The sequence below is a fragment of the Caloenas nicobarica genome, chromosome 4, assembly GCF_036013445.1.
Source record: "Caloenas nicobarica isolate bCalNic1 chromosome 4, bCalNic1.hap1, whole genome shotgun sequence".
NCBI lineage: Eukaryota > Metazoa > Chordata > Aves > Columbiformes > Columbidae > Caloenas > Caloenas nicobarica.
This window is the reverse complement of record NC_088248.1, coordinates 59,845,138-59,868,079: the sequence shown is the minus strand read 5'-3', so window position 1 is coordinate 59,868,079 and position 22,942 is coordinate 59,845,138. Positions and strand designations below refer to the sequence as shown.

Sequence of the window (22,942 nt, the reverse complement as noted above, 5' to 3'; positions counted from 1 at the left end):
TGGCACTGGTGCCAGAGGTGGGTTACATTGTAAAAACGGGAACTGAGCACTGATGCAGCGCGTTCGTGGGCGCAAGCCTGAGAAAACGGAAGGCTCGTGCTGCAGCAGGAGGGGCTGGCCCAGCTGCGTTGTGACACCGGCTCCCAGCGGCACCGCTGCAGGGCGAGGGCAGGCAGCCGAGCCCGCCGGGGCGAGCCCGGGACCCGCCCAGGGGCGCACGGCAGGCGGGGCCCTGGCCCGGCCTCCCCGCGCTGCCGCCCCGCTCCCGTCCGGGCCCAACCGGCGCCGCGGCGGGAAGCGCCGCCTCCGGAAGCCGGGAGCGGCGGGCGGGAGCGCGGCAGGCCGGCGGCGCGCTGGGGCCGGGGGGGGCCCGCGGGAGGAAAGGGGCTCGGCGGCCGCTGGTGGGAGCGCCGGCGGCCGGCCCGAGCGCCCCGCCGCCATGCCCGCGTTCCGGCAGGTGGGCGAGAAGCAGCTGCCGCAGGAGGTGGTGTTCATGGCCTGGTCCCCCAAGAGGGACCTCATCGCCCTGGCCAACCGGGCGGGGGAGGTGAGTGCGAGTGAGTGAGTGCGTGCGTGCGGGGCGGCCCCGGGGCGCCGAGCGGGGGAGGAGAACGCCGCCTGTCGTGCGCAGTCGCTGAGGTGCCTTTGCTGTTGTCTGTGGCAGAATTCTTGCAAGCTAAGCCAAGCACTTAGGAATGGCAGGGTTTTTTATCAAGTTTATCCATGCTTACTGCCCGTTTTGCTTTCTGATTTCCAGACAAATCACTGATGATGCTCTCAGTGCCCGCATGTGGGGGATGTTGAAGCACACGAAATTTCCTATGTAAATTAAATCTATTTTTCAGGTATTTTTTTACCTGGAACTGCTGTTTGCGATCGTGCGTGTAGACAGACTTGTGCTTGCAGTCCGTCTTTGCTGGAAAGCTGCGGGTAACCCCTGCTGGTTACAGCCCGTGGGCTTATACAAGGCACAGCTTATTTCTGTGTTCCTGTATAGTAAACAGCATACTGTCCTCCAAAGTGACACAGAAGTGAATCACCTACTAGAGGAACAGGTGATAAATATATAAGATGCAGGAGTTATTACAAATGGTAAAAAAGTGTATCTTGAGCTGCTTTACAAACTGGTATCGATGGGAGAACGCGGTTTATTTTTCTGTCTTCAACATGTCTGCTTTGTAGGTTTTACTTCATCGGCTTGCAAACTTTCAACGGGTGTGGAGTTTGCCTCCAAACGAAAATACGGGAAAAGAAGTGACTGCTCTTGCTTGGAGACCAGATGGCAAAAGTAATGTCAAGTATATGAGGTGATACGGTGCAATAAAAATCCCATTGGAAAACAATGAAAGTTGTGGTGATAGTACCTCTTATCTGTGAAAGAAATTTTAAAGTAAACCGTGTTTGAAGAGAAGGGTAGCTTAATTTTATGTAGGGTTATTCAAAGTAATGGAGTGAGTTACACTGTTGAAAGCAATTGCAAGAAAGATTTGCAAGGTGACTTGATGTCCAAAGTACTGCTTTCGAAGGTATAGCAAAAATTCCAGTTCCTAAGTGCCATGTTTTTCTTTGAATGACAAAATTTATTGTGGGAGTACAGAGGCTGTCTGATCAGAGTTGACTGAAGAGCTTAGCTTATTTAGCATAGGCTGAACTTTAGAGGCTAAAATTGCTCTAATAAGATACCAGAGAAGGAAAAAAAAAAAACAGACTTTTTCTTATCAACAGAAATAATGTTGAAATTAGCACCTTAATAAACCTAAGTTGGAAATTAGTTCCTTTTTTTGACTCATTAGAGGCTGGAGAATGGTGACAATCTTCTGCCACGACATGTGGGTGAAAATGCCTGTGTATTATGATAGGAGGAGTTTAAGAAACTTATTTTTAAGCTCATTGCCTGTGATTACAAGGAAGTAAGCAAGGGAACCTTGGCTTGCCATATGCTTTTATGGTTAATAAAGTTCAGAAGAAGGTGATGGAAAAGTTGCTCTGCAAGTCTTAAATTGTATTTTGTTGTAACAAAAGCCTAATCTTCCTGGTGAACAGTCTATGTAATTTTGGCCTCAAAATTGCAAAAACTGAAGCCTCTGCTTTATAAGAGCTGGTGTTGGAAGTGTTAGAAGTGTGTTCAGTTCAACATGTAGATAAATAATTGTGGAATCATGCCTTTGACTTAAGTTTATCACCTAAGATATGATAGGAGTTCAAACCTTAATTTTAATGAGGAGGTTTCATATGATACTTTGGAAGGACTATAAATAGACAAAAAGAAAATTCTATCCAGTAGTTGGCTTTGAAGACACATTATTTTCTAATTCAGTATAAAGTAACTACAAAGTTTTGCATGTTGGCCATTTATATGTTTTACTCATCTTTCTCTAGTTTTGGCTTTTGGCCTTAATGATACCAAGCGGATTATTCTATGTGATGTAGAAAAACCTGAAAGCTTGCACTCCTTCTCTGTGGACTCATCTATTACTTACATGCATTGGATGGAGGTAACTGAGGAAAGCAGGTGAGTCTGAAAAACTCTAGAAGTCAGTTATGGGCTATGTAGTGCCACCTTACTAATAATTTATATTTAGGTTGTTACAAGCAGTCATATAAAATAATATGATATTACATAGCTGTGTCTTTTTGTTACCACTTGGCTAAAATTTTCCTTTTGGTTAGAACAGACACTTTTCATATGCTGCTTGTTAAAGCTCGTGTCTTAGAGTTGTGGTTCTTTACATTATACATAAAAATTTCAGCATGATCTTGAGCACCCACCTCTTAAGAGCTGCTTAATCTAGCATTAGCTTGTACAACCTGGCTACTGATCCAGTTTACTTCAATATCAATTAATTTGTTAAAATCTAATTATAATAATGTTATTATGTTTGTCTATTTTGTTGGTGAGAATAAGTGTTATATTTAAATCCTTCTTCACTTGTGCTTTCAAGATATTTAGTTTGGTGCTTACGTCTTTCACGATGTGCCTTTGGTGTTACATCCAGGCCCACTGGCAATTCTGTTGCTTCAGGAAGTCAGATTGCCCCTAGTGACCATGAGCGCTGTGGCGTTAGACAATTCTCAGCAGCACTTGTGAGCCGGGGGACATCGTGGTGCCTATTTCTGTGGTCTTATAAAAAACTCTGTTATGCACCTTATTGCAGTGCCAGACAATAATTAAATAATTTTTTTTTAAAAAAAAAAGGGGAGGTGGTGTCAGCCTGACTTGGGGTTTTCATCCCCACCTCCAGGAAACACCAATCGTAGAACAGCAAGAAGATAAGTGCATCTGAAATCCCTCTAGCATTCTGTTCCTGATGCGGATAGACTTATCTCCCCTTACGGGGAATCTCATCCTTCTGGCATGTTGAAGGTGTGGTATTAGGTGTTGCACTTTAGTCTTCCTCTCGTTGTATTACGTCTTTATAGTGAAGATTTTTTGAGGTGTGAGTAGGTTGTACTGCAGGGTTGTACAGGGTTTAAACAGAAAGCCTCAGTCAGTAACTGCATTACAGGTGATAAGGAGTTTGGTGGCAAACTACTGAGCCAGCAGATACAAACTTTATATTCTCTTTTGATGAAAACTGAAAAGATTGTCAGTTTTGTTTTATTAATTTGATAAATTATTAAAGGTCCCATAAGGGATTATCCTCTGATACTTGTAACTCTTTAATATATGTGACATATTGAATATATGCTGTAACTTTTGAAGTGAAAAAGAAATTCTCCCCCATTTTTACAGCTTGGGTAGTAAAGACAGTCATTTCTTTTTCAGTGTTCTCACTTCCTTTTACAATGCTGAGGATGAATCAAATCTTCTTTTGCCTAAATTACCAGCACTACCAAAAAAGTAAGCATTATACTAGTAAGCTTTAGAAGGTACAATTTGTCATTGTTTTGGTTATTTGTCTTTAATGTTCTGCAGATGCTCGTGGTTGAGAATAATAATTTTGTTTTCAGTTACAGTACCACTGCAAAAATTTTCAGGTAAGAAATTGTCATCTTATATCTCTCTTTTTCTTCTTATTTTGTTTTCTGGTATTGAGACAAGCTACATAAATCTCAATCGTGTTTTGTATTTCAGTGAAGAAAAGTCAGATGAGATTATGAAACTTCTGGGTGATGTAAGGTAAATTCCGTATATGGGGATTTTGTGGCTTTTTTTTTTTAAGCTATAAAATAATGGATAAGTGAGTTTACTTTTAAGTTATTCATAACCTATTTTTGAGGGTCCTGGAGAAAGGGTACGGAATGTCTGTTTTTTTCATGTACAAAGATAAAATTCAAAAAATATATTTTAAAAAAGTCTTCATCAGTTTACACCTTTATCAGCAGCTGCTGTTTGTGCCATATCTTCTTTTCCTTAGAAGATGATTTATTTGGGTTAATTTGAAGGCTATGTTATATGTGGTACTTAAGCTCATCCAAGTGAATATTTTTTTGTTTTGTTTTTAAATTTCTTGGATCGTAGACAGTAGTACAGTATTTCTTATTGTTCAGTGATTCTTTAGAGGATCTTTAGTAAAAGGATGGAATTGAAGTATTAAGAATTATATTCGTATGCATTAGAATTTGTTTCAGTGTGCTCATCAACACACATTCTTCTGTTTTTATAGGCTTAATGCTCTGGTCCTTGGTGGCAGCTCAGGATTTATTGAGATTTATGCTTATGGAATGTTCAAGATTGCTACAGTCACTGGGGTACGTTCTGTTCCTTTCCATGTTTTATCTTCATAATATATCAAACTACAGCTGAATTGAAGGAAAAATACGTATGTATGCTTACATATAAGTGAAACTGGGTTACTGCAATTTAAAGAGTGGGATAGTTCTTTCACTCCATTGGGTTGTGTGGTTATCACTGGAGAGACATTCTCACTCTGATGATTTTAACATTTTGTTTCAAATGAAACAAAGTTCAACACTAATCCACAGTAAAATGGTTCTTTTTGTTCCTGAACAATACCTGAATATTGCACTTCGTTTTTACATGTTGTTGAATGCAGCCTTCTTTATATGTGAATGTGTTAGAGCAGTAAATACATCTTAGGGGAAATGCAATATTTAATTAATTTTTAAACTGGATTCCTTCAGGTGGCAGGTTCTTGTCGTGGATTATGTTTGTCTAGTGATTTGAAATCGCTATCGGTTATTACAGAGATACGAGACTCTTCAGACAGCGAAGCAGAGATAACATATTTTCAGGCAAGTAAAGTAATTTTAAAACGTTCTTTAAAAGTAAAACTGCTTTTTAAATTACTTTCTGGTAGCTTTCTTGCTTTTCCATTACTTTCATAAAAACCACGATCTGCTTCCAGCCTCTCTGAAATTCACCCCGATTTAACTTTTGGATTTATGATGTTAACATGCAGTTTCACTGATGAGACTGATGATGATGATCTGAGGCATTCTTTTAAAATATTACTTTAAATATGACATTAATTTATTCAATTAAAGTTGCACTTATTCAGATTTTCTTTATTCTGAACGCAACGGCTTAGGAGTGGTGCTGTTGATTATCCAGTCTGTCCAGAACAGTCATCCTTAAAACTATTACTGTTAGAACTCCGAAATGAGGAAATTTATCAGGCGTTTTTATAGACATATTAAAAACATGTATTGCCCCTTTGAATTACGTGTATTACCCTCTTAAAATCAGCTTTAAGGAAATGAGAAACAACAGTTTTTCTGTGAGTCCTTCCCGTTGGTCTTTTGTGTAGTCTAAAATTTCTTAAAAGACAAATCATCTGTGAACTGTTGCTTGTTTTGTTTGTTACAGCTGGACACTAGTCTATTATCAAGTTACTTACCTGAGGTAACTCGGATGGCCCGGAAGTTTACTCACATTTCAACTCTGTTACAGGTACAGTTGTGTTATGAAATCTTTTTAATATCACAGTTCTTACCAGCTTCTATATTCTTAACACAAGTAAAAATATGTTTTCTAGTAGGAAGCTTAAGTTGGTTTTAAGTCAATGTAGAGGTCTAACTTGGAATTTGATAATAAATTTTATATAATATTTTCAGTATGTCTCCCCTTTGTATTGTAACATCCAGTTCTTGCATGTGTTTTGAAGGCTGGAAAAAGGGAGTAACATGCAAGTGTGTGTCTGTGTTACAGTATATAAAGTTGTCATTGACGTGCATGTGTGAAGCGTGGGAAGAAATATTGATGCAGATGGACTCACGTCTAACAAAGTTTGTACAGGTACTGCGATGTTAACCATTCTTTTGGAAAAACTTTTTTTTTTCTGTAGTTCTGTTGTTCACGTTAACATACTGCATATCTTACTGTTGTTTAAGCATAATGCCTCCAGATAACAATCTCGAAGTTCAGAGGCAGCCTGGAACCTATTGTGTGTCAAGTGCTCTGACGCTAAAGAGCACAATCAAGCACAACTGTATTGTGATACTTCTTTATTTTATTTATTCTAAGTTATTCAAAAGTGATAGTTTTCAGCTCGCACAGCTGTTGATTGGTTGCTTTCTATTTAAGGTTGTGCTTTTTGTACTTCAGTCATTGATAAACTGAATACTGCAAATGTTAAGTAATGGCCCCCCAGCACTTACACCTAGTTCAATAGAGCCCATATAACAGCCATGATAAGATACTCTTGGATTTCTTTAAATTTTGGGTTCACTGGCCATGGCTAGAAGTCAAACTAATAAAATAATTTATTTATTTTTAAAAAATAGATTATTGGTGATGGAAAACTGCTTATAATTTTTACTGGGTAATACAGCTGAAAACAAATACCAGAAAATTTCCAGTGGTCACTAGTCTGATTTCAACATTCAAGTATATGGGTGGGTTTTCTGATCTATTTTAATTGAAGTGTTCGTAAGATGATTTGGTAGCCTGGATTTAATCTCTCTTATCAATCTATTTCAATCATTTTGACTGACAGGAAAAGAATACAACCACTTCTGTTCAGGATGAGTTTATGCAGCTGTTGTTATGGGGCAAAGCAAGGTAGTTACAGTTGTTTTATCTGAGCACGTATTTACATTTGATATTGAAATACAAAATTAATGCATGTTTGGTTCTCTCCCCCACCCCTCTTCAGTCTGGAACTTCAGGCATTACTAATGAACCAACTGACAGTAAAGGTATGTTAATACTTTTTAACATATTAAAATAATCTATTTCAATATATTTTAATCACTGTTCTGTGAAGTTAACGGAACATTATTATATGCTTGTATTTCGTTTGTTACAGGGTTTAAAAAAACTTGGTCAGTCCATAGAGTCTTCCTATTCCAGTATACAGAAGTTGGTCATTAGTCATTTGCAGAGGTAAGTCACAGAATGTCCAATGGATTATAGATAAAATGGCTAAAAGGCAGGATGCTGTATCGGTGGTTCTTTGTATGTACATGTGCTGGTGCAGAGACCGTGATCATGGCAAAATGTACTCATTTACTTTTGGGTAATGGAGAGCTATTGAAGTATTTTGAAAGATCTCCGTGATACATCACCTGTGTATCATTGTGTGATGTGTTTATAGGATATATGCAAAATATTCACACCAGCTTTGTGTGGTGGTTCAAATCATTAGGACAGTATGTGCTTTTCTGTGAAGTGATGCTTTAACTCTTATATGCCAGGCCACTTTATAAAGCTCTCCACTTCGCACATTAAGTGATAAAAATGTAGCATGCAAGGAAGCAGTGAATATCCAAAGGCTGACTAAACAATTATATTTCTCTGCTCTGCTTTTCTAGTGGCTCTGAGGCACTATTATACCACTTGAGTGAATTGAAAGGAATGGCTTTATGGAAACAAAAATATGAGTCTCTGGGATTAGATGCATCCGGAATTGAAGGTACAGTAGCGTGTGTGCTACTTACGCACTCTGATTTCACTTTTGAAAGCTTAATAGTAATGGTTGGCTCTTTTTGCAGATGCTATTACTGCTGTTGGTTCTTTCATCCTGAAAGCAAATGAGCTGCTTCAGTAAGTATAAAGTCCAGAGAATTTTTAAAATATACCTTTTGAGTCTTGTGTCCTAGGGGAAGCATATGGCTGGGAACTGAGGAGGTTGGGAGAACAAGGCTGCTCTGCTGGTGGTAGCTTTACCTTGTCTCACTGCATCTCATAGACTCAGACCCCAAGAACAGTCTTACTTGGAAGGTTGCACCAGGCATTTTTTAAAAAATTGGTAGTGCTTGCAGGCCTTTCTGTAGTAAAGGTGGGACTTAAGCCTGGAGCAGCTTGTGACATTTAGATCTGGTAATTTATTTTCTTTTTTCTTGCTCAGAGTTATTGACAGTAGTATGAAAAACTTCAAAGCATTTTTTCGATGGCTGTATGTTGGTAAGTGTGATAATATAGTAAGCATCTGGTATCTGTTTTGTGTTGTAAGCATTGGAAGTGTCAGCAAGTAATTAAGCCAGTCTTAGTTATAATCATTTATTTATTTCTATCATAGAAAATTTCTGGGCATTTAAAAGGTTACAGTTGATGTGACAAGAATAATTATAATATTAAACACATAGATCATAAATTTGATAGTTCTCAATTGAACTTTGTGTGCGTACAGTGGGTATTGTGTATGCTTATCCTGTAATGTTAATGCAGACTGTTATCTGCTTCAAGAGCAATTTGCTCGTCTTGACTTGGAGAAATTAAAAGCCTTTATTTAGTTTATACCAAATTTACTTTTTTTTTTTGTTTTTACTCTGTCACTTGCTTCCCCTGTGGAGACCTGGTTAAGCTGTAAGGTCACCCACAGATGTAAACAGTCCCTGAATGTCTGGATGCACTTAACAGCCACCTCCAATTGTAGCTGGTAGCTGCAGGTAAAATGTTACAGAGATGTGCAGAACGCTGTATTTTACCCTGCTTGTTTTTATAAAGCGGTTATTAGTAGGTTTACAATTTTTAATTGGTCTTTTTGGAGCTACTTTACTAGTCTTACCAGACACTGTAAAAGCACTAGAAATGCAGTTTTAGCACTTACTAGCAGGAATACAATAAATTTAATTTTAAAAATTGGAGAAAGCAGAACTGTCAGAGTTCTCTGTCATAACATGAGAACTTGATTTAAATGTTTAGTGTGTTTACATGTGTTGAAACTAAACAGAGAACTGCTTATCTAAGCCTCACTGATCTAAAATTACTTCTGTGCAAATCTCTTAAAACACATTACTCTGGGCATGACAGTATTTGTTTATTTTGTATATATCCATTTTATTGCTCTCAGTATGTACAAGAATAAATTCATATGAACCCTTTTTATAATAATCTTATCTCAGTCTTGTAGAGGGTATGATGCAGTTGGAAAAGATTAAAGATAAAAATTCTCCAGGATTCGTATTGTAAGATGGTGGGGCAAGTGAGGCTTGATTTCAGTCTCAATTCATATTCTTCATTCCAGACTCTCTTACTTCTGACAAATTACTTTCCTGTTTATCAAGAGAGTCTTATTGCGTAGGCATTGGAAATTAAGAATATTAGGAAAACGTATTAATATTGATGCAGTAAAAATATAATTTTTCCCTCAGCCATGTTGAGGATGTCAGAAGATCATGTGCTTCCAGAGCTGAACAAGGTAATAGTAACATTTTCTAATAAATGGTGGTATACTCTGTATTCTGCTTGACTTAGAGGGCAAGATTAAAGGTTTATTTTTGTTCCAAAACTTAAAGGATGGTGTCTGTGTCATTTCTGTCAGAAAGTTGGTGCCTGCAGATTCACGCTAATATGCTGTCTCGCATGAATTTCTTTTTCAGCTGCTTTGTTAATACTACTCTTTTTAGCAAACTGTATGTGAATGTCAGACCTCTGTGTATAGCAGCTCTTTAGATGCCCTAAATTACAAAGTTAAGAGGAGTGGGTTTTTAACATCTTTACCAATGCCCTGCTAGAGGAGATGATCTCTAGAGGTCCTTTCCAACCCCAGCCATTCCATGATTCTGTGACTACACCTGCATTAGGTTTACTGACACCGTCACACTGGGCGAACCAGTTCCTACGCTCCAGGGCAGAGGTGTCTTCCAGCAGGCAATAGATTAGCCTGGTGGAATGGACAGACAGGGACCTCCTGAAGTTCAACAAGGATGAGTATGAGGTTCTGTCCTGGGCAGAGTAATCCCCTGCAGTGGCCCAGCAGGGCCCCAGCTGCCAGGGAGCAGCTCTGTGAGGTGGACTTGGGGGTGCTGCTGGATGCTGACTGGGCAGGAGCCAGCAGTGTGCCCTGGCAGCCAGGAGTAACCAGGGCTGTGTAACAGGAGCACGGCCAGGAGATCGAGGGAGGTAGTTACAGAACAGGCGTTCTCTCCTCATTGAAATGTATTTCTTATCCTTTTCCTTTTTCACTCTTTATTTTTTCTTTTAGATGACTCAAAAAGATATCACGTTTGTTGCTGATTTTCTAACTGAACACTTCAATGAGGTAAGTTATGTTGGTTTGCCAAGTGCAGCATCTGACTGTATTTTTGCTGCCAAGAATTGAATCAGAAAAATCCTGTAATAAAATAATTCAATCATCTTTTTCTCATTAACTTTGGGTTTAAATAATGAGTTTGTTTCCATTATTTTTTCAGGCACCAGAACTTTACAATCGTAAAGGAAAATACTTCAATGTGGAAAGAGTTGGCCAGGTAAAGAACTAGGGAGTAAGTGGGAAAAGAGTAAATGATGAAATCCTTAGATGGAGAAGCTTTTAAAGCTGTGCCCACTTTTCTTCTCTGTCCCTTTTGCTCTATGTTCCCCATTCCAGTAACGGTAAATGACAGTATTTTAATTATTTTCCACTGTTATTATGAAAAAGAGTGTTTGAAAACACAGTCTTATCTTACAGATGTTGTATTTTAAGAAAAGGATGGTAGTTCTTCACAGGTAGCAACAGTAATGTAAAACTGAAATGTGTTTGTCTTTATGCCATTAATCAGTGGATTTCGAAACATTTATGCTCAAACTTCATATAAAAAGTCAGTTTCTTATGGAAATATCACTATATGATCTTAGACAGTAGTTGATTTTTCTTATTGTTTCAAGAAGGGGTAGAATATTTAGTTTTAAGAGTAGCGCATGTTAAATTAAGAAGAAATGTTTAACAGACTGGTAAGGAGCAGTATTGGAGGTGGATTCTAATGTCCCTTATTCTTAAAATGCAGTCTTAACAAACATCTGTTTCTTTTCTAGTACTTGAAAGATGAAGATGATGACCTTGTGTCACCACCCAATACAGAGGGAAACCAGTGGTTTAACTTTCTTAAAAATAGTACTCATCTTAAAGGTAACGTGTGCTTTAGTAAAAAGTAAAAGTGAACTGAAGATATACATAGACTGTAACAAATGTAGAAGAGTAATCTGTTTTTTTAATGCTTATTTATTATTTTTATAGTGTTAGTCATGGGTCTCCATCTGAGTAGGATAAAATAAATGGACCTTATTATTTTCCACAGTTTTTATGTAGCTGCTTACCCAATTAACTACCATTTTCTGGGTATTAGGAGTTTCCTACCTTTTAGGTACCAGTCTCAGAAGTGTTGGCTTGGAAGAAATCCCAGGAGACATCTGTTTTAGGAGATCTTAATTCCAGTTTGAGGAAGTAATGATTACACTTAGGTCATACCTAGGGGAAGTGTCCTAACTTGTTCTCTTTGACTGTAGTCTGAGACTATTTTATTAATTAGTGGTGGAAAAGAAGAAACCTATTCTAACAAGCTGATAGTGAAAATGATTCTTGTTTACCTTTAGGGATCATAGACTGTAAAACTGCCACAACGTAAGCTGTCTGTAACAGAATTTGCTATGTAGGCTGCCTTTTTCTGCTTATTTAATTCAATAAAGAGGGGAGAAATGGTAACATTTTTGTTTGGCAAAGTCATATTTAGAAAATGTATTTTTAAACATACTTTGAAAATATGTTTGATACTTTAAATGTGTAGACTACTTGACTGGTCATTTCTGTTACTACCCAAGATTTGTGATTGTAGACGTGAAGTGTAACTGGTTTTGTTAGTATTGATTTGGCAAATATTTAGGTGTTTGTCTCACTCTCAGAACTGTGAGGTTTATAGGACAAGTAATGCTTCTGTCATTGACACTTTCTGCTCTTTGGTGTTTTATTTTGTTGGTTGGTTGATGTCATTTTTATCATTTTTCTGGCTAAACATTGGAAAAGAAACAGGTTATGTACTTAAAATAAGTAGCGAGATTTATCTCAAAGCCTAAATGTCTTCTTACAAAGTATTTCATAAGAACCAATCAGTCCTATTGAAGCCAAATCATAGCTACTACAAAAAGTATGTAAATTGTTGCAAAGATATTAAACAAGATATTTTATGACACCTGTGTTTCTGGCTCTTGGGTAAATGCAATTCTGCCTTTTTGCAGTTTTGAATGGACTGTGAAGAAAAGCTGAAGGGGCAGGCAGACCTCCATTTCTCATTCATTTATCTCGTTTTGTATTGTAATGCAGTTAATTGCTCGAGTTAGAATTTATAATCAGGGAATAATTTAGTCAGTCACCTAATCCAAGCAAAGCAGGGCTGATTTTGAAGCCAGGCTGGGTTGCTCAAGGCTTTGTGCAGTCAAGTCCTCCAGGCCTGCAAGGGTAGAGACCCTGCAGCCCCTCTGGGCACCCTGATGCAGTGACTAACCAGCCCTTTTTTCTTTATATCTGATTGGAATTTCCCTTGCTGGAGCTTGTGACTCTTACATCATCTCCTCTCTCTGTGTGCGGCTTTGAAAATGATTTTTTCCTAAGGCAGATGAAGAGACCAACAGGTTCCTCCTTGTTAGCCCTTGCTTCTCTAGGCTGAATGAACCCAGCCCCCTCAGCTTCTCGTAAAGCACATGCTCTTGCCCTGTGATCATCCTACTGACCCTCAACTGGCCTCATTCCAACTTCTCACTATAATAGCAGTGTAGTATACTTTAAAGAGGTACAAGCATTTTTAAAATTAACTTTATCTGTTTCCAGAAAGTCCACTTCTGTTTCCCTACTATCCTGAGAAGTCACTGCATTTCGTCAAAAGGCAAATGGAAGGGGTCATTGATCAGTGTTTACAAAAGCCAGCGGTAAGTTCCATTATGTAAATGATAACTTTCTTTTAGGGGTAGCAGTCAACTGAAAATAGTGGTCATGCTTAGTAAGGCTCCAAGTTTTAATCTTTTGCTTTTGAGTGCCTACAACTTAGGTGGCAGCGTGTAGTGAAGCTTCACCACTGCCGGGGTGTCTCAAGCCTTTGAGCATAATGGGGGATTTTTTGTTTTGTGTCTTTTGTTCCCACATTATTGGGATGTATTTTTAAGGTTAATTAGCTGGTTGTATGCGCTATGTACTAGATACCTGTGTTAGTCAGCAGTATGTTAGTGTATACATTAAGAAGAAACATGAAACAGGCGTATCAAGTGACACTAGTGTTTGCATGAGGGATGTTTATTCCAGCAGAAACATTGGTGGATTTCTCTTTTAGATGTACTCAGATGTGTTTGTTTATTTGTTTGGTTTTTGTCTTAAAAAGCTGTATAATATTGAATAACTTTCTGCATTTTTTGGCGTATTTTCATTATATTTGTTAGGATGTAATTGGAAAGTCAGTGCATCAAGCAGTCTGCATGTCTCTTTACAAAACTTCTCAAAGGTATTTCTTTACGTTATTTCTAAAACTCAATTGTACAAAATTACAGTAGCATTTTATAAACTGGCTTGTTTTTTCCTTTTCAGTGAAGATTCCACACCTCAATTATTTAAATTACCATTTCTGTAAGTATGCTGCTGTTCCTTGTTCTGTGTCATTTACCAGTTATTAAAATGTGACCTAATTGTTTATTTCCTTCTCCCACATTACAGGTGGAATGAGAAAACATCCAATATACATTATGTTCTCTTCACCATATTAGAAAATTCTATTTCTAAAATATACATTCTGAGGAGACATACTGATACTTCCAGGTAAGACAGAAAGAGAGAAGTAGTTTGTGAGCTTCGGCACGTGGATAGAGAGACAATTACAATTTTAATCTTTTTGTAAAAAGAAGGAATGAGCAGCATGAATACAAGCTTTTTTGGATACTAGAGAAAATTAGGAGGACATTAGGAAGCATGGCAGGAAATCGCAGCAGGAGTTTGTGTTGTATTAGGTTCAGAAAATTGGATCACGGACCCAAGATGATTTTAGGCTTAGAAAAAAAAAATCAGGCTCCCTTAGTTTTGCTCCTCCCAGAATTACTTGTTTGTGCAAACTTGTGAAAAATTACAGGGAATCATGCTTTCAGCATTGCTTCGTCTTACTGTAAATATTCATGATTAACCCCTTGCAGCCTGTAACTTAATATTCTGAAGAAAAATGGGACGTGGACTCAGGTGCAACAAATTGACTACACCTCTTTAGGGTGTAGTTTTGTGTACCTTCAGGAGTTTCTGTGTCCAAGAGGCAGTTTGTCACTGCCTAGTTGTGCTGATACAACTGTGTAAGATGCATTCTGTCAGTGGGAGTGCCGAAATGCCCTGGGTTTAGAAAACAACAAAAACTCCTCCTCTCTGTAAAATACTGATTTTTATAATCTGTGTAATTTAATTTGAGGAGATAGTGAACTGTGATAGGAGTGGGAATTTTTAAAGCAGTTTTACTGCTGAAGAAAACAGGTGGTGAATCCATCTTTTGTGTTTCCATTTGAGAGCCACTGATGACAAAATTACAGCCTCGGGGTGTAGTTTCCATCCTATTTCCTCCCACATTGATAAAACAGTCTAAACTTGTTTTCTGTAGATTTTAGTAGCAAGTAACATAACGGACCTGAGACTAGGACAATTGAGTTCAGCAAAGAAGAACTGCATCCCACAAACCAGATCCAGTTTCCCGTTTGGTTCCATTAGTCATGTTTTGCTGAGGGACAGAAGAAATCAAAAGGTTCCCATCGACCAGTTACATCACTTTGGGACGTAGCTGTATATTGTCTTAAGCTCAGACAGGCTTACACCATCTCTCACCGCAGTTGCTGTTGGAGATTTTGGATTCTCTGTGAATGGAAAAGAAATTAGTCACTGAGCTAATGAACACTGTTCTTCTAGGTCTGTCAGTAATGGAATTCTTGCTGTAGATTTTGGAAACTTCTTGAACAACAGTATAAATGAGAGCTCAGACGCCAGGTCAGTATATTTGATTTTTCTTCTAGAATTGCAGATTGCTAAACTGAAGACCATGTTTTCTAGTGTTTATTTTACATTAAGCTAACTTCTAAGGTATTATAGTTTGGCTTTTATCCTGCAAGTTATTACTGCAGTCGCTGGACCAGCTTGTAGTCCCTGGGTGAGTCAGGCTGTAAGAAATGGCACAGGTGAATGAAGCTGCAGGACTGTGGGAGTCTTACTTTGCACTTCATCTCAAGGTCAAGTAAATTTTAGTTTTCCAGATGAAAACTAGAGCTGTAGCACATGTTCAAGAAATGAAGCTACCTGGAAACAGCTCTTGCTTGTATCTGTAATGTTCTTCAAGATGGAGTGAGACTCGATACACCTGAATGAAGGCATCTTAGAAGGCATGACAGACTAAGCTCATCCTTTTCATGTAGAAAGGCCAGATGTGGTTGCCCTCAGTACCTTCAGTTGTGTTTCTAAATTTTCTTTGGTGTGTCTGTGTTTACTGTTTCTTTCATTTCACTTGAGAAGGAAAAAAAAAAATTCCTTTTTTTTTTGGTTGTGTGTATGTATGGTTTGCTTTTTTTCTTTTGCCATTAAGAATCATTTTTCCTGCGTGATACAGGAGGCTGCTGTGGTTATGGCTGTCTTCCAGTGTCTTAGCTGCATGATTGACTTTTTTTTATTGTTTACAGTGAAACTCACTGTTAACTACCGAATAGTTTTTAACATGAATGCTATGCAATGTGAAAATATTTTAGTTCTGTATTCATTTTTATTCCTTGATGCTTTCTAAATTCTTTTCCTGTAGGTGCTACAGTTGTTTAGATGCACACTTCTATGATGATGAAACCGTAACTGTAGTTCTGAAGGAGAGTGTGGAACAAGAGGGGAAGGAGAGAGTCTTGGCTCAGCTGCCTTTGTCTTTGGTATACACAGATGAGGACCAAGACAGGGAATTTATCTGGGATTCTACTAAAAGGTACTGAAAAACTTTGAGCAAGTCTGAGAATGCAGAACTGAAAGGCAGATTAAGCAAATGTTCTAATTGTGTATTCATGCATTGTGTGTGTAAATATTTTAAAGACAAAAACTTTTTATGCCAAGGAGAGTAGGGTGGGGAGATGGAAGCTTCCGGAACAGTTTGGTTTGTGTTTTTTTGAGGGCTGGGTCAGGGTTGATTTTGCTTTTTTTGAGACTGAATACTACCTGGGTACATGGCTCTCATGAAATGGGAGGACCAATTGAAGATATCCTGTAGAATCAGAAATCTTCTTTTCTTCAGAGAATGCTAACTTTGCTGGTCAGAATACTTGAATTTAGGATGCTTTCAGCATATTTTCTTATATACCTCTGCCTTGTAATAAGGATACATAGATATTTCTTCATTTTTACCCTGGCAGCAGTCACACTTAGAACTATTGTCAGATTAGCCTTGAAATATCAGTATTGATGCCTCTCTGTGTTGGCACAGAGGGAGGAGAGCATCGGGGAAGTGAACACTCCCACACACACAAATTGCCAGTGTAGTTCAGGCGGTGAATCCAATCTTTTAGTTGTTGTGCCTCACCTGCTTTTTCTTTTTTCTCCCTGTGCCTTTCTAGTGGATTGCTTAAGATACATTTTTACCTCAAAATAAAGAGCCATACTGAACTGTAAATATTTTTTTCTGTGCCACAAAGAGATTGTGTATTGAAGAATGAACAGTTCAAACCAGTCCTGGCCACTGTAATAGGCTGGGAGTTCCTTTGTAGAATCCTTATGAGTGGGAGTGAACTCGAGTGATACATCTTTGAAAGGTCATGGAGGCCAAACGTCTATGTAAGTGGAGGCATCACCTCCAGAGCTTTGTTCAGAAACTCCTCTTGTTGCCGAGGAGACGTTCGAAGGATGGCCATTCTCATCCTCCTGTTGTACCTGTTACTTGGGGGAAGATCAGGCTTTACAACCCCCTTCTCACCTGCAGTGATATTTTACCTCAGTTGAAACATGCTGTCTCTCCGCAGTTGGACCCCTGCTCTAGAGTATCTGCAGCGGTGTTATGATGGTTTCAAATGCTTATCTGATTGTTGCATATCATATAATAAAATTTAGACATAAAAAACTGGACTGACTGAGGTTTTTCTTAGTACTGGAATTGTTTCTTATGTACTAACTTCGTGCTTTTCTTCTTGCCATTTGCAGGCTGGATGAGCAAAGTGATGAGATACCCACGCGTACTGTTTTCTTGGAGAATCAGTGGAGAGTGCTGGAGAATATGAAAGCTCAGTATGTTTCTGTAAATGGCATTAGAAAAGTTTCCTGTGTGGTAAGTACAGTGTCTGTGAACAAGCCTGTAAACTATTAAAGAAAATATGGTATAACTAGCGAGAGTGATTTCCGCTAATTTAGTGAGATTTATCAAAACTTTTTTTAACAAATATATTATTGTCTCAAAATCTGTTATTTATAAGTGTGTCAGGACACAGTCATACCTCTCTCAAAATACAGCATGGAAAAACTTTAACAGAAGTTAATAGATCTTGCTTTACTTTTCAGCCTGCAGAGCAATAAAAAAGTTGCCAATTTCCTTGAGAGCTCCATTTCAAAGATAAAGGCTATTTTCAGAGCTGTTAGCTAACGTTTAAAATATTGGCGCTTTTATTTATTTATTCATTAATGGAAACTTCTTACTGTCTCCATAGCTGAGTTCAAATCTCCGTCATGTGAGGGTGTTTGAGATGGATGTAGAGGATGATGGGGAAGTTGAGGAAGAAGAGGAAGAAGAAACAACTCAGATTGCAGCTGGGGAACCTGATGAACAAAATCAGTCCGCAGACAACCAGGACAATGTGTGTGGTACATCTGCTGATGAACTACTTGATGAAACTGAAGAACAGGAATCAAGTCTGGATCCTTGACATAGGCTTTTATGCTGGTAAAGGGACAAGACTGTCATCTAACTTCAGGCTGCTGAGAGGATGTATCCTGTACCTACTCAGGCAGCTGTAGTAGGGTGTTGTGTGTCAGAATTCTGTATTGCTTCTCAGCAAAGACTGTATGTGTTCTAGATCATGTTTATTTGACCCTTTTTTGTCTGGCATGTGGTTTGGTATGAACTACACTTCCTTGAGAGCTTTTCCATTTGCATTTTTTTTATAGGCGAGGAGAAAAAGAAATACCAACCAATGTTTTGTAGTTGACCTGTTCAGTCTTGAATGCTGTTATTAAGATAAAATGAACTTGTATGTGAAAACAACAAAACTCAGGACTGAACTCTTTTCTTCTCAGATTTCATGTTCTAGTAATGGGTACAGAAGCTTCCTGCAGAGTCAAAATATCACAGTGTGTATGACCAACAACAAGCTTGCAGATCAGCATAAGACTGGTTAGACAACAAAACTGAGCAATTGTTACTTGGATACATGCTTTTAAAAACTCTGACATCTATCCTCAGTAACACAGTATTTCCATCTACGCAGTTCTTTAGTCCCCAGTGCAACATTTGTGCGTGTATGTGTTTTGTCAAATGTTTCCATGTCTCAGCCTGCCTAGTTTCTGTGAGATTGTTCCTGAAGGTCTGTCTTCTCCATCTGGTATTTTTGTAATGAAAAGTTACAACAGAGAGTATATTTTTTTTTATTCTGATAGCATATTGTATGTTGTGCATAGGCTTCAGCATAATCATGTTCCTTGCTAATTCATATATTGCTGTAGGAAGGGTGTAGTGCTAGAAGCTAGAAAAAGTGTTTTAGAAATGTAAAATGTTTTCTTCTTCCCTACTAGCTTAAAAATCAGCTCTCTGAATGAACAATGCTGCTAATGCATGATCTTTCAGAATAGTGAGGGTACCTTGTATTGTGATGAGGATCAGGTTGTATGCATGTGATGCATTCTGTGCTTCAAAACTAAATACATCTCCTGAAATTGCTATTTGGCATTGCAAAAATCAAATGCTAGGCTTATCCTCTTTCTCTTGCTTTGAAATATGCCTTTTTTAAGTAGCACGTTTTTAAACTGGACTTCTGAAGTTTTTGGACTGTTTTGGGGATGGTGGTTGTAAACAAAGCTGTTCAGCTTTGAGAGAGACTTCTTATTTTTTCCCTTCCTTACCAAGCTCCTTGAAAGCTGCTTGCTGTTCCACATTCTCATCTAACAGATGTTTATGGTTGAAGACACAGTGAAGCTGTAGGACAGGAGGGGCAGAAATGCCCATTCAAAAGCATTGTGGATTTTCTATGTAGAGTAAGTTACTCTTCATGAGAAATTACTGCTGCAGCAGAACCCACTCAGCTTAAGGCCTTGTGTTCTTCCAGGAAACTTCTGCTTCTGATCTGAATTAAAGAATTGTCACACTAGAGTGCTTAGAAACAATTGGTTTGCTGTGCTTTCTGCTAAGTAGTTTTAGTCTGTGGGCATATGGAAATCTGATCTATGCTGCCCATAATTGTTTCTCAATGTGTGTTAAGAGCAGGTGTGTCCCATGCCACAGGGGTAAGGCCTTCAGAAATCTCCCTGAGGTGATATCTGCGGTTTTCTTGGATGTACTTGAATCAATGGGAGTTTTGCTTCTGGCTCGGATAAGTGCGTGTACGCTTTCTACATTTCACAGTAAAATAGTATGAATGCACCGGTTTAGGTCAGTGCTTCTGAATGCATTGCTGATTTCTCCTATCAAACTTATTTTTATTTTGGTACCAGGTTTCTGTAATAATAAATGTGCAGTAATGTGCTTATGCATCTGTTTTCAAAAGGGTGATAGGAAATACTTGATTTAGAAGTTGTTCAGGATTTTGGTGCTGTGTGGATCTGATGATCTCACTTGCCACGTGGATCTCTTCTTCATCACCCTTTTTCAGTGCTAACTGCAAGCTCTTTCAGCCTTTTTCTGCTTCCAGTTCTCATTCTTGATAGTTTTGTAGTCAAAAGAACTTTTTATGTTCTCAGTAATTGTGCACACAATCCACTCTTTGTAATACTAATCTTTAGGTCTTTAAGAATCATTTACTGCTGCAGCTTTTTTGTCTACCTGTTTTGTATGTGGCATTTCTGGGGTTTTTTTAAAGATCTTGGGCAGCTTTTGTTTTATTTCCTGCTGTTTGCCTTGTATAATCCTTTATCTGGCCTTTTTATCCATGTCTTTTCTGCCTGATCTTCATGACTTGAAGATTTGCCACGTGGCTGAGTTTTTACTTCAGTCTCTCACCAGCTGGTGCTGTTCTGCCTCACAGTCTGGCCGGGCCCTGGACCGTTTCTTTACACTTACGTGGATTTCATTGCGCACTCACACCTGCTTCCACAAGTGACCTCTCCAGCTGCTCGAAAAGGCAGGAGATGGATGGAGAGAAATAGCGGACAAAAGCTTGCTTTAGTTAACTGTTTCTTTTTGTAGAGGAGAGAAGGGATGTGTATTTTTGTAACAATACCTACGGCTGGTCCTAATGTTACTTGGCTTTGAAAAACCTACTTTAAAAGCTTTAAGGCTACATGTGAACCTTGCAAGAATGGGAAAGCCATCTATGTAATGGCTTAAGTTCTTTAGTAAGTTTCTGTGGCCTGTGTTAATATCTGTAGGAAAAAATGGCTCATGTGTCTTGTTACATACTGCAGTAATATCCGAGAAGAATTCTCTTGCTACCTTAAACTAGCTGTAACTCTTGGAGTTGTGACTCTTAATTTCTTGCTTCACAAGCTGGTTTAGCAGAAGAGTTGGCTTAGCTTGTGCCATGGAGCAATGGTAGCAATCTATGAAGGACATTTTGGACAGGGGTAGGAAGACTTCACCATAGATCGCTTCATAATAAGCAGCAGGAAGAATGCATATGAATGAGGAGAGAGGATGAAAGGAATTGCCACAGGGTGAATTTCAAGGATGGAGATGCAAAATGACATAGTGATCTCTATGGAGAATGTTGCTGTGGAAGAACTCTAAGAAAAAAAAAAAACATACCACCTTTGTAAGTGGAAGAGAAGAAATGCCACTTGTAGGTGATAAAATATATTTAACTACACCTCTAGTTTAAGTAATAGAGCTCCTAGCAAATCAGTCTGGAGACCATTGGTGCCAGCAAAGTCCAAGGTTGAAGTAAGTTATAATGAGATACAGAAGTAGTGTGGGTGTTGCGGCATTCTTCCCCCAGGGGGTATTAACATGGCTACTGCTCCTGGCTGGCAGTTCTACAGCTCTGCTGGCAGCTCTCTGCAAATTATGTAGTCACACCTGCTCCTGTGAATCAGAAGACTTTGAGTGGTTTTATGCAGTTCTCACACTTAACCTAGATGATAAAATGAAGAATCCTATCAAGTTTAGTTCTTACAGTTCTCACCAGGAGTGCTACCTCCTAGAGTGAGCTGATTCTTACTAAGAGAAAAAGAAAAGAACCACTTAAGGCCTATATAGGAAATAAATAAAAGACTGATTTCAAATCCATTCTCTTACTGTCATACAGAAGAAATTCAGTCCCATCTCAGTAGAGCTGTTGCGTGTTGGATCTGGTGTTGGAGTTCTCTTAGCATGTAATTGAGTCTATTCTGCTTTGAACACACCAATTATTTATTTCCTTGACTGAAAAATGTTTGATTCTACAATCTGGAGATCAGGGTACATGCTAGCTGCCTGAGAAAGTCAGGTTCAAGGCCTTCTTCCAAAGTTACTTGAAAATTTGAATAAAACCCTCTTTTTCTCACCCTAGTGATTCTTTTAGAGATTTAGAGCTGCAGTCATTTTTCCCTGTACATTTTTTTCATAAATTACTTATTAAAATAAAAGTCTTCAGGGATTGATTTTGCTTCCTGGAAATTTCAAGAGAATTCTGTAATGAAGATGAAGACTTGCCCTCAGGTACACTGGAGATCATCTCTTTAACAGATGAGACCCACAGAAACAAAGGTAAGGAATTTGTTCATCTGGTCATGTCTTTATTTTACTACGTTTCCTGGGGATAGCACAAATACCAGTGCTTTCAAATGTTGCAGTAATCTGAAGAACAATAAACTTTATCTTTCCATATGTTGAATTAACCCTGTTGCCTTTGTAGTGGAATCCTACTAGACTAGAAGCACACAGACAGTGCTTTTTGCTTTCTCTTCTAGAAAAGTGTGGTATTTGTGAAGTTCCCCTCTCTCACAGCTAATCTGTACTAGACTCAATGTTCCAGCTACTTTGGTGATGTTCAGAATATTGAAATGCAGAAAGAGGATGGAAGGCATCAGTGGGCACTGTGGTTTCCAAATACTGTGTATTAATTTTGAGGTGATGTTACTTCGATCAGTTGCATGAAAACCAACATAATAGCTGCTCTAATTTCTAGTTATTTTATTTTTTTAAGTATTATTAAGGCAGGAAGATGAACTAGTGAGTAAAGCAGATCAGTGTTCTGGATTTTTTTTTTTGGTACCTAGAAATAAACGTCTTCTAAATTAATTTATTTTCTAGAACTTTTTCAATGTATAGTAATCACTTGAGAGAGATAACATGGAATGCATAGGAGACTATTAAAGAAACTAATATCAGAAGACAACCTGTTTATAACCTGTGGCCAAATTCTGGTTAACTTCTTGCCTTAAAATACTGTGCAGTTCTGCTGTGCACTGAAACAGTTTCTCTGCTTTGCTCTGCACAGGGTTGTAATTTCTGTAGTTCTTTTCTGTGGTCAGTGATCGCTGAAATTTTGGAGAATTGTAATAGACACATTAAGACCAGTATGAATGGGGGTGTCTGGGAGTGGAGGTACCAGAAGGAACTGCAGCAGCAGGAGGGCTATAAGAATGGCATGTGCTGAAGTCACTTAGATTAGCAAGTCATCAAAATCTCAGCGTGTGTCTACGTGCAGGTGGTCAGGAGGCAAAGGACTCAAGCAAACGAGCAAATCCTGATG

General features: G+C 38.5%; 1 protein-coding gene across 1 annotated transcript; it reads left to right on the top strand.

Moving 5' to 3' along the window:
• Positions 1 to 355: 355 nt before the first annotated feature.
• ANAPC4 (anaphase promoting complex subunit 4) lies at positions 356 to 21,695 on the top strand. Its single transcript, XM_065634223.1, has 28 exons — positions 356 to 547; positions 1,183 to 1,288; positions 2,380 to 2,512; positions 3,767 to 3,841; positions 3,952 to 3,978; positions 4,076 to 4,120; positions 4,608 to 4,692; positions 5,086 to 5,196; positions 5,771 to 5,854; positions 6,113 to 6,199; positions 6,900 to 6,964; positions 7,059 to 7,101; positions 7,212 to 7,288; positions 7,717 to 7,817; positions 7,897 to 7,948; positions 8,253 to 8,308; positions 9,499 to 9,545; positions 10,332 to 10,388; positions 10,540 to 10,596; positions 11,141 to 11,234; positions 12,927 to 13,024; positions 13,529 to 13,590; positions 13,674 to 13,712; positions 13,800 to 13,901; positions 15,021 to 15,098; positions 15,898 to 16,068; positions 17,271 to 17,394; positions 17,771 to 21,695. Exons 1-28 carry the CDS (start codon positions 440 to 442, stop codon positions 17,984 to 17,986), a joined length of 2,400 nt encoding a protein of 799 aa, XP_065490295.1. The 5' UTR covers positions 356 to 439; the 3' UTR covers positions 17,987 to 21,695.
• Positions 21,696 to 22,942: the final 1,247 nt, after the last annotated feature.

Coding starts and splice junctions, on each gene's coding strand:
- ANAPC4 (XM_065634223.1), top strand. CDS start 440: ATGCCCGCGTTCCGGCAGGTGGGCGAGAAGCAGCTGCCGCAGGAGGTG. Junction 548..1,182: donor TGGCCAACCGGGCGGGGGAG/GTGAGTGCGAGT, acceptor TCTGCTTTGTAG/GTTTTACTTCATCGGCTTGC. Junction 9,546..10,331: donor TGCTTCCAGAGCTGAACAAG/GTAATAGTAACA, acceptor TTTTTCTTTTAG/ATGACTCAAAAAGATATCAC.